Genomic DNA, 10398 nt, shown 5'->3' with positions numbered 1-10398 from the left:
CCCCCAGAGGTTCAATGTACCCTCTGAAGTTCCTGCTCTCATGCTGTACCCACTTCTTGAGGCTGAGCTGGTCACAGTCAAGCTGGGGTCCAGCACCATTCAGCAGTTCTCAAAATGAGGTCCTCAGAGGTCCACAGTACATGAGAATCCCCTAGGCTACTTGTTAAATGCTAGTCCCTGGGCCCCACCCCTGAGCTACTTAAGCCAAAGCCTGAAGGTAAAGCCCAAGTTTCTTACCAAGGTCTTTGGGTGATAAAAAGTGCCTGAAGAGATGACTATTTTCTGGACACAGTGGCCCAAGGAGGACAGGACATAGGCAGGCAGACACAGTGCCCTGTGCCTCAAGACACCTGTTTATTGGGGACACAACTCTGCGACAGGGATGACAGAAATCGTACCAAAAATAGCAACGTCTACAGGGCCCCTGGAGGGGCTAGAAGGGTACAGTGCCCCCACCCCCACCCATTGTACAAAAATAAACTCTCACGCCTATGGACCAGCAAAGACTGGCAAAGCTGCCCCTCACCAGGAACACTCCTGCCAGCCCTGGGACCCCGTTCTTTGATCCTCACCCCTGCCACTTCTAAGGCACTGTGACTCTCTTGGGCTGGGTGGGTATCGCCCACCCACCCTCCTAACGCCCTCTGCCCCCTCCACCTCTGGTCCGCCCGGGGCTGGGATATGGGTCCCACGCTGCCCCCTGCTGGCTGCTCTACCCAACTACCTCTAGCGCAGCCCCGCTCCTGCGGGGTAAACTCACTAAGCTAATAGCCCGTAAGAGGGCTCCCTACCTTTCTTGTCCCCCCAGCCCAGGCTCTCCTGAACGCAACAGCCCGGGGCCCTCCTCCCCTTCCTGCGGAGGACTGGGAGGGGTCTCTCCGGACGGTCCTCGGGCATAGGGCGGGGATGCATCGGCCTGGGGCGGCCTTCGGCCCCGAGCCCTGCGGCTGTGGTGCACTTGCAGGTGCAAGGCCATGAGCTCGGGGGCTCCAGTGGCGAAGGGACAGAAGAGGCATCGGTGGAGGGCACCCCCCGGCCCAGCCTCGCCTCCCGGCCCTGCCCGCAGGGACAGGTCGAGGGGTTCGGCCTCACCGCCTCGCCCGTTGCGCAGGGTCCTCCCGGGGCTGGCGGGCTTCCGACGGGACCCCGACGCGGCGCCGCTCGAGGGAGGCCGGGAGCTCGCTGTGCCCTCCACCCAGGTCGAAGGCTGCGCAGCCGGTTTGGCTCCCGACGACTGGGTTGCACCCCGCTGGGAAGGGGGTGGCGGCTCTGGAGGAGGCCCGGGGCCTGCCCCGCTCTTCTGCTCCCGGTGGTGGCGCTGCAGGTGATACTTGAGCGACCCGGACTGGGTGCCCGCGTAGTCGCAGTGCGGACACTTGTAGGGGCGCTCTCCTGGAGGGCGGGGGGTGCGATAGGGCCCAAGTCACAATCACTGCCAGCCCTAACCCGCAATTCACTCCGCGTACAGACCTCCGGGCCAGGAGGAAAACCGCGCCTCTCCCACCCCTCTCGTTTAATTAAGAGGCGTTTCCTAACGATCTCATCTGGACAATCTGAAGGCTGCCGAATGTCATCTCCCGGCGTTTCCCAAGCCCTCTCACCCCTCTTCCTGCCCTCCATGCCCCTCCCCACCCCGGAGGCTGCCCCCCTCACCTGTGTGCACTCGCAGGTGCACTTTGAGGTGATGCGCTGAGCGGAATGATTTTCCACAAAAGGGGCAGTCCTTGCCGCTGGCCCCCCGGCCCCCTTCAGGCCGGGCCCCTCCAACTAAGAGCCCATTCTCTTCTGCAATACACACATTAAAAGAAGTCAGAGAGACCCTCTGCCCTAACCCTATTAGGGCCATGTGTCCCCATACCCACCCACAGGATTGCTTCCCCTCCCAGCCCGGAAGGAAACAGAATGTTTGCAGGAACCTGAGAGGTCTGATTTGCTGTGAGTGGACATGTACCCTCAAAGGTTGTAAAGCCTCCAGGGGAGGAAAATTGAGAAATAAGAAAATTCTTAAAAATAAGAAATAAGAAACTGCCCTCCTGTCCCCTCCTTTTTAAAAAGGAGGGGACAGGAGGGCAGTGGTGGCGTCAGAGTGCACCCAGGATGCCGAAATCCTCAGAGAAAGGAGACCCTTACGTACCCTGCGTGGCGCTGGACCTCGCCGGGGCCCCCGCAGCAGTCGCAGAGTTCCCTGGGCCCTCGCCTGGGCGTGGGGGCAGTGAAGCCAGAGGGCCCACTGCCCTGCTCCGGACCCAGGTCTCTTCCTCTGCCTCCACCACCTCCTCTTCCTCGTCTGGCTCCTCCGCGCGGTGCCGGCGAGACCGGCCTGGGAGAGCAGAGGGCAGTGGGCGGAAGCCTCCAAAGCTGCGGCCAGCCCCAGGCTCAGCGCCCTCACCATTGGGCCGGGCCTCGCCGGCTCGCAGACTCAGGTATCCCAGGAGGCTCGGAGGCTCACGGCGCTCAGCCGGGGTGGGCGCCGGGGCCAAGAGGAGCGCGGGGCCCAGAGGCTCATAGGCCAGCAGGCCCAGATCAGGAGGCTGGGGGGCCCGGGCAGGCCCAGAACCAGGCCCCGGGGCACGCAGTGGGCCCAGCTTGCTGGCGTGCACCTTCATGTGGTTCTTAAGGAACCAGGGCTCCTTGAAGCAGCGGCCACAAACAGGACATGCATGATCGAAGGAGGCCTTATGCTTGCGCATGTGGCCCTTGAGAAACCAGGACTGCGTAAAGCTCTGGCCACACACTTGACAGCGGAACTCCGGAGGCGCGGGGGGCTCCTCGGGAGCAGCAGGCGCGGAGACGGGGGTTGCCTCACGTTCAGGCTCCGGCTCGGGCTCAGGGACGGATCTGGGTTCAGGCTGGGGTGGAGGCTGAGGCTGGGGTGCAGCCGAGGTTGCCGCCAGGGGGCGCTCAGGAGCTCCGTGGGCCGTCAGGCTGTGGTGCAGCAGCTCCTCCTCCTGGCTGGAGCCGAAACTGCACAGGCCGCACTTCCAGGGCCTGTGCAGAATGTGCAGGTGGCGTTCGCGCTCTGCCGCGGTGCGAAACTTGCCTTTGCAGAAGGGGCAACGGAAGGCGGACGATGAAGGAGCCTGGGACCGCGCCAGGCCCTCAGTGGCAGGGGTGGCCTGCAGGCCCCCTGAGCTCCGGGGTCTCCCCAGCCGCGCTTCCCGCAGTAGCGCGCGCTCCTCCAACTCCAGCAACAGGCGCGCGGCGGGGCTTCGCGGGCGCTCAGGCTGGTGCGTGCGCAGGTGCGAGCGCAGCAGGGCCCGCTGCGCAGCACGGTGGCCGCAGTGCGGGCACTGGAAGGCCTGGGCGCCTGGGTGCGCCCGTAGGTGCAAAGCCAGGATAGAGTTGAAGCGGAAGCGCTTCCCGCATACAGGGCAGGGGAAGCGCCGTTCGCCTGTGCGACTCTCAGACCAGCCCACTGCTCCCATCCCCGGAGACCCGGCGCTTACGCCTGGCCCGTTGGAGTAGCGCTGCAGATCCAGTTCGCCGTCGAAGGCCGGTGGCGACGGCGCTAGGTGGCCGCCCGGGGCGCGGGGACGTGAGCCCTGTGGAGAAAGATGTGAGTAGAGCAAAAGGTGGAGAAGGGAGAGCTGTGGGGAAAGCAAGGGCATGGAGAGCCAGAGGAACCCGAGGGAGGGTGGGTCAGGGCCTGAACCACGAACACCGGGTGCCCCTCCCACTCACCTTGGGGAGGCTGGGGGATAAATGGGAATTGAGCTGTCAGGGCCACGAACACAACTTCTGATAATGGGAGGCCAGACAGAGAGAGAAAGAGAGGTAGGGAGGGGAGGAAGTATAGTTGCAGGTACTCATAGGTTCAGGCCAGAGCTTCACTCACCTCCATGGACCCCCTTCACATTCTTTGGTTCTGAGGAGTGCAGGGAAGAGGAGGAGGAAAAGCTGCTAGTGAAGGCAACAGGTGCTGAAGAGCTAAAGCAAGAGAGACAGATTTGGAGGAAGAGGTGAGCCCTGATTTTCAGCAGTGGGAAGAGTCACCCCGAACCCCAGACTCTTAGCACTCTGAAACCTATCCCTTCTCCTTCCTTCCATCCTGAGACAGGAGGGGGCTGCTGTCTCAAAACTTGTACTTCTTTATTTGCCCACAAGTCTCCCTGATAACCCAGATTTCTTCCCCCAAATTATTCATATTAAATGCCTTGTCCAGAACAACCACTACCACCACCAAGTCGCCCCCCCAACTTCCTCTCCACCCTCGTGGTGGAGAAGACCATCACAGTATACCCTTCTCTCATTTAGGTTGGGCTGTGCAGCTTGAAGAGCAAATGGGGTGGGCTTGCCATGCTCCCCAGTTATCCAAGTGGGACCAGTTACTCTCAGACCGCTAACTGACCAGCCAGCCAAACATTCTTCCAGGCTCCATAGTTCTTCCTTCTGCCTTTACCCTGTCTTTCTGTCTTTCCCCCTCTTTCTTCCTCCCTCCGCCTGGATTCCTGATCCATTCATTTCCATTCATTACAGAGACTCATTCATGCATGGGAGAGAAACACCTCCCAGCAGCAGAGAGTCTGGAGACAGACAGAGGGGGAGGGGCATGAAGGGGGAGAGAGCCAGAGGGAGAGGGAATGAAGAGAGTTGGGGGAGGAGTGGAAGTTAAGGGGCGCTGCTGGCTTTGGGAAGGGGTTAAAAACTGCAAATACCGGATAGGATTCATCCCCTTGTTTCAAACCTTGGAGCCTGCAGTTTGATGGGGCATCTCAGCCCCTTTGTCCAGGGCTGTTCCAAAGCAGGCTTTCCTCCTCTCTGCAGGGGAGAGGCTCCCTCACACAAGAGGAGGATTACACAGGCTCTGAGCTCAAGAGGCTGGAGTGAGGGACGGGGGGTGGGGCTGGGCCATCTGCACAGATAGGGGCTCAGCACATACTCTGAGCTGGAAAGGGTTAAAGTTCTCCAGGCTAAAATTCTCTGGGCCTGGGATGTACAGAGCTCCAGTTCTGAGGATGAAGAGCAGTGAGAGGAAGAGGACTTGGTGGCCAGTGGGGGGGGGGGGGGCGGAATCTCCTGATTCTAAGCTGCAGAGGAGGTTAGCATTAAGACTTAGAAGCAACCCCAGAATTAAGATTCATGGAAATAGGTCTAGGAGAATGGACCAGAAATCATCCAGTCTACCTTTCTTACTTACATACAGAATTGTATCTGGTCAAGGCTAGACAAATGTGGGCCTAACCTTTTTTTTTTTTTTTTTTTATTGCCTGAGACAAAGAATATTTGAGATATAAAGAACTTCCTTACAATAGGCATTGTGAAACTGAAATCAGTTACTGAGAAAGAAAAGGACTCAGCATTACTTTGCTTAAGGATCTTTAATAGAAGAGAACTGAGCCAGGAGTCAGCCCTGCAACGAGAAAAGGCTCTGGAGATCCAAGGCTTCTTTAATTTTTGACATTTAGTAGATAGGATAAGACTCTATGAAGGGGCAGGTACCTGTTACATTTGGAATCTGCATTATGGGAATTTTATTAAGAGATTAATTAACAAAATGTCTTTGTCCAAGGATCAGTAAACAACCTCCAGCACCACTTTTAATATCTGTATTTCTGTAGCTCCAAATTAAGGCATCCACCCTCACTTTCTGGATCCTCCAAATAAGCCCCTTTACTGAGACCAAGAGCCTAGCCAAGTTCGCTGAGTAGTATAATGAAAGGTGAATTAGAGTACGACTGAGGGGTGCAAGACTACTGTGGGCCCAGTCAGACCATTAATAGCCCCTGCAATCCTCAGTAAATCACTTAACCTCCTGGTTTACTCATCTGTAAAATAAGAGGGTTGCACTAATTTATACTGATGGTCCCTTCCAGTTCAAAAGTTTTGTGGTTCTGAGTCACAGGACTCTTCTGGACCCCAGAGAGATGCTGAAACAAATGGTCATTCCTTCAGTACCATGGAGAGTGCAGTGGGCTACCAGAGGAGCCACTTTGGCCACCTCCGTACCATAGAGCAATGAAGTACTAGAGGGGCCACATTTGCCATTTTAGCACCACAGATAAGGCACTGAGAAAAGCCAGAGGATTTGTAAAAATTCCTATCTGGAAACCATAGAGGGGGAAAAAAAATAGTGGTACCAGAGGGATTATTTTGGCCTTTTGGATGTCACTGAAAATAGACAGATATAATAGAAAATAGATGTAACTAGAAGAATTTTAATTAGCTATAAGGAGTGTTCTGACAGTTACAGTTTGTACATCCTGGAATGAGTTACTGAGGCATCGTATTTGGGTCCATCACATTCTGTTGCTCTCCTGGGGATTCCCGGAACATCCTGGTGTACAGCCAATCTGGTATATTCAGAGGAAGCAGATGGTGGGGGAGGAGGGGGGAGGCTGGGAATACTGCATGGTCATAGCTGACTAACCTATGGGCACATACTCTGATTCTGAGAAGATTCTAGGGCCCCTAAAACTGCCTATAGGATAGTAAACAAAATACCTCACGGGAGGCTGACCTCATACCCAAGGCAAGTAGAGTAGGAATTGGGCAAAAGCTTCCTCCCCCAAAACAAAAACAAAAAACCTGCTTTGCACATAGCAGTTTCCAAGATGGAAATCCAGTGATATACAAGAAGGCCCAAATTGAAGCTGAATTCCCAAGAAGGGAAAGTTTCCCCAGAGGGTGGCCTCAAATCAACAAAACCACTGAGACCCTCCTAGGCCCAGTCAAGATCTCCTGAATCATCTCCTCACCAAATGGGGTCCCAAGAACCTGATCCCATGAGTTTTTCTCAATAGGAGAAAGCACTGACAGAGCCCCAGATTTTATGAACTGACTTGGGACCTAGATTATGCATGTATTGCCTGTGGGCAATAGTCAGAGTTTTCTATAGTCATGCCAATTTCTATAGTCAGGCCTAAACACCATCCATGACACTTAGCCAGACAGTAGCACTGACCTACTTTCCACCCCCACAGGGAATCAAGGGTTATCTTACCCTTATTTGGGTTCTATAGGGATACAGGGCCAGGGATAGGGATCCAAAATCTTTCGAAAGCAACAGGCCATTTCCTTTTATGTGCTAGGAGAGCTGGTGTGGACCATCAAACCTTACTGAGTAGGGAAGGATGGAAGGGTTGGTGAGAATACTCTTAGAAACAACTGGGACAAGTACATAGAAGCATCTGCTGACTGGAGGACCATGAAGATGGTCCCTCAAGCTTTGTGGTTCAAAAGTTTTTAGGGTCAAAGTGTAAGGGGCAAGTGTTCAGGACTTGAAGTATATTTGTGACTAGGTCTCCACCTCTGGTCATTTCTAATATTGTACTTGATGTTTTTCCCTCTGAGAATCCTTATACCTTCCAAGTCCCCTAACAATCGATTAACGCTGCACTAGATGGAGTTAAAAGGAAAGGGAACTCCTTAGGTGGTCTAGAGTCAAGACCACCTTTATCACACAGACATGCCAGTAGTTCACTTTTATGGTCTCCTCTCCATGGCCCTCTGAACCTCACTGCTCAGGTGGCTCCCCCAAACTGACCCCACAGCATAGCTTGCCCACCTTTTAGATTGAGTTCTTGGGAAAGACTCCTTCCCTCCATCCTCACTGCCCTGAGTTGGGGTTACAGACCTCAGTCATGGGTTTCAAATGTACAGCATGAGGTGAGAGGAAGGTACACCTGCTCACCTACAGCCACCCCACCATGGAGAATCTTATCCCAGGGGCATGTCCCAACTTGACCCCTCTTCTGAAAGTTCTGGAACACCTGGATTTGGGGGAGGGGGCATGTAGCCAGCCCTAAGCCCCTTTAGCTGGAGCTGACCCTAGAAAGGTCAGAGTCTTGGCACCCATATGAACCTCAGTTCTCAGATTAGGGGGTGGGGAGTGGGTAGGAGAGCCTCTGGGAAAATCTCCCTCCCAGAAGTAGATTGGCAAGTAGGGCAAGACCTTTCATCCTGTGCAAGAGGTTCTTCCAGCAGCACCCCAGACCCCTCCCGGGGAAGATAAACCAGAAGGATGATGGGGGACAGGGTCGGGAGACTGGGAGGCCAGGGCTCAGCTACCCGGGCCGGGAGAACAAAAGCTGAGTTGCAGCCGCCTCCGCCGCTGCCGCCGGCCGAGCTCTTTGTGACACTTTGTTTGGGACGCAGAGAGGGAAGCACCCCCCATCCTCTCCCCTCCCCCACCCCCCGCTCCCGGAGAGTTTGGGTCCCTTCCCCCTCCTCCATCAGCCCTACCTGGGCCGGGGGGCACTCATCCACTCTGGCTCCCAGCTCTGCCGCCCCGCACCCCCAGGCCCCTCGCGCCCTGCCTTCGGGCCCCTACAAAGACGCCCGCCCCCCCGCCCCCGCTGGCCTTTCCCCTTTGGTGTCCGCTTTCCCGGCTCCCCCACCTGCCCCCCCTCCCTCGAGGCCCCCCTAGCTCTCCAGGCTTCCGTGGCCGCCGCCCCCACCCCGCCCCCCCAGGAGCTCTGGGCGAAGTTTGCTTGGGGCCGAGCCGGCGCCCCTCCCCCGCCCCCGCCCCCTGCACCTGCTCCGAGCCGGGAGCGCGTAACGGCCCCCCCCTCCGGGAGGGGGGGGCGGGGGCCGGGGGCGGGGGCCGGGTGGCGGAGGGGGGGCCGGGAGTGGGGGGAGCGGCTACTCACGAGCCCCGGGCGGGCGGCTGCGGAGCGGGCGGCGGCGGCGGCGGCGGCGGCGGCGGCGGCGGCGGGCGGCGGGCCGGCGGCGCGGGCGTCAGCGTTACGTGGGGCCGGGGGAGATGCGCCGGGCCCCGGCCCCCCCGCCCCCGGCCCGGCCCCCGCCCCCTCCCCGGTCCCCCGCCCCCGGCCCTGGCCCGCATTGTGTGCGGCGGGAGGCGGCCCGGCCATTAGCATGCGGGGGGCGGCGCGGCGGGGCTGCGAGCCGCGCGGGAGCGAGAGCGGGAGCGGGGCTCTGGCTCCGGGGACAGGGAGCTGGGGACCCCGGGAGCCGCGAGAGGCGGCCGCCAGGGGCGGGGTGCGGGCCGTTTGGAGACTGGGGGCGCTGTCGGAGGGAAGGAGGGAGGGAGCGGGGGTGGGGCGCACGGATGATTCCAACAGGAGACTGGAAGAGATTTTGAAAGGTCATCTCGTCCTTCCCCCAGCCTCCAAGCGGACTGCCCCTCCCACCCTAAACCCGGACATACCAGGGAAGGAGCTGGCTCTGCCGCTCTTTCTGCCCCAACATGCACAGACTCGGGAAGTTCTTCCTGGGGTTTTATCTCAAAGCCTCTCCCTTACAATTTCTGTCTCTCTTTTGGGGGAGGAGGAGGGGCGATTATAGAGATAGTTAATGTCTGCCGTATAAGAAACATTATTAAAATTACTCTCCGGTCCTTTCTCTTCTTGATAAACAATTCCTGCTCCTTCCTCTCGAATTCTATTTTTCCATTCCTTAAGTCACTTTAATGGCTCTTCAATACAACAAATATTTACTGAGTGTTTACTAAGTACCAGGCACCAATGCTCAGCGCCGTGGGGGATGAACACATGAGGGGAATGTCGTACCCTCTCTGGAGGAGATTGTAATCCAGACAGGGACTACAAATTTGTAAGTAGGATACTTAGATTTAATCAATATTTACCGAATGCCTGTCCACATATTTAATAGTATATAATCTTTCTAATAACACTGTGAAATATAATTGGTCTGCATTTACAGGTAAGGGAAATGAGGCTAAAAGAGTCGCTTTCCACTGGCCTACCAGCTCAGGGATACTCAGCCCAACATCTCACATTCTATCAGGCCATTGCCACAAAATAAAATTAATGTACATAAGGATCGAGGAGGGGGTAGACACACAACAGCTCTCAGGGTCCCTTTAAATGTGATTTCCACTCCCCAGGAAAGAAGAGTGGGCACAGTGTTCCAGTGAGTGTTGGCCCAGCACTGAGCAGGGCAGAAGTGGCTTACAAAGGCCACTTGCCTCCCAGGACCCTGCCTCCTGGTACTAACTCCTGGGGGTCTTCTGGCTCAGTCGTCTTCTGTCATCAATAATAATAATAATAGCCACTAACATTTATTGAGCATGTATGTGCCAGGTGCTGGACTGAGTTGGTTCATATGCATTTTCTCTTTTAATACTTAAGGCAATCTCTTGAGATTGGTATTCCCTTTATTGATAAGGAAACAGCGAGATTAAGTACCTTGCCCAAGGTCACCCAGGTAGATCTGGGCTTTGAACATAGGTCTCATTGCCCCCAGACCTCAGGCTCTGCACCAAGATGGACTTTTCCTATTTTTGATGTACAGAATATATATTTGGGCTCATGTGATTCTGCTTATTGTATGAATAAATGACCCCAGCTTAGCTTCTGAATAAGCCCTGTAGTATATGAGGTACATCAGTATGACCCCATCAGCACCATTAATGGTTATTATGCACCTACCCTGAGTCAACAACCCTTCACAGTCATATTATTATCCCCCTTTTAATCA

General features: G+C 56.2%; 2 protein-coding genes across 4 annotated transcripts in view; one reads left to right on the top strand and one right to left on the bottom strand.

Annotated features, from left to right (window-relative positions):
* Nucleotides 1-325: 325 nt before the first annotated feature.
* ZNF219 (zinc finger protein 219) lies at nt 326-9162 on the bottom strand. Of its 3 annotated transcripts, none has more exons than XM_067741260.1 (5): nt 9107-9162; nt 8589-9024; nt 2135-3542; nt 1654-1785; nt 326-1392 (listed from the first exon to the last, which is right to left on the bottom strand). In XM_067741260.1, exons 1-5 carry the CDS (start codon nt 9145-9147, stop codon nt 788-790), a joined length of 2622 nt encoding a protein of 873 aa, XP_067597361.1. In that variant the 5' UTR covers nt 9148-9162; the 3' UTR covers nt 326-787. The 3 variants fall into 3 exon arrangements, with proteins under 3 accessions (XP_067597361.1, XP_067597342.1, XP_067597351.1); XM_067741241.1 differs by lacking the exon at nt 9107-9162 and adding an exon at nt 3836-3927 and having other exon boundaries at nt 8589-8636; XM_067741250.1 differs by lacking the exons at nt 8589-9024; nt 9107-9162 and adding an exon at nt 3836-4639.
* Nucleotides 8967-10398, top strand: part of TMEM253 (transmembrane protein 253) — a 51978-nt gene continuing 50546 nt past the window's right edge. The window contains exon 1 of the mRNA XM_067741364.1: nt 8967-9510. The gene's annotated coding sequence lies outside the window, so the exon portion shown is untranslated. The remainder of the gene's footprint in view (nt 9511-10398) is intronic.

This window comes from Pseudorca crassidens, chromosome 1 (assembly GCF_039906515.1).
Source record: "Pseudorca crassidens isolate mPseCra1 chromosome 1, mPseCra1.hap1, whole genome shotgun sequence".
Lineage (NCBI taxonomy): Eukaryota > Metazoa > Chordata > Mammalia > Artiodactyla > Delphinidae > Pseudorca > Pseudorca crassidens.
This window is presented reverse-complemented; position numbering and strand designations above follow the sequence as displayed.

Excerpts from the sequence above, each read along its gene's own strand:
- ZNF219 (XM_067741260.1), bottom strand. The coding sequence starts at position 9,147 with ATGTTGGGGCAGAAAGAGCGGCAGAGCCAGCTCCTTCCCTG. Across the intron at positions 3,543-8,588 it reads CAGCCGCCCGCCCGGGGCTC|GGCTCACGTCCCCGCGCCCC; the intron begins GTGAGTAGCCGC and ends CTTTCTCCACAG. Across the intron at positions 1,393-1,653 it reads GCACCTGCGAGTGCACACAG|GAGAGCGCCCCTACAAGTGT; the intron begins GTGAGGGGGGCA and ends CCCGCCCTCCAG.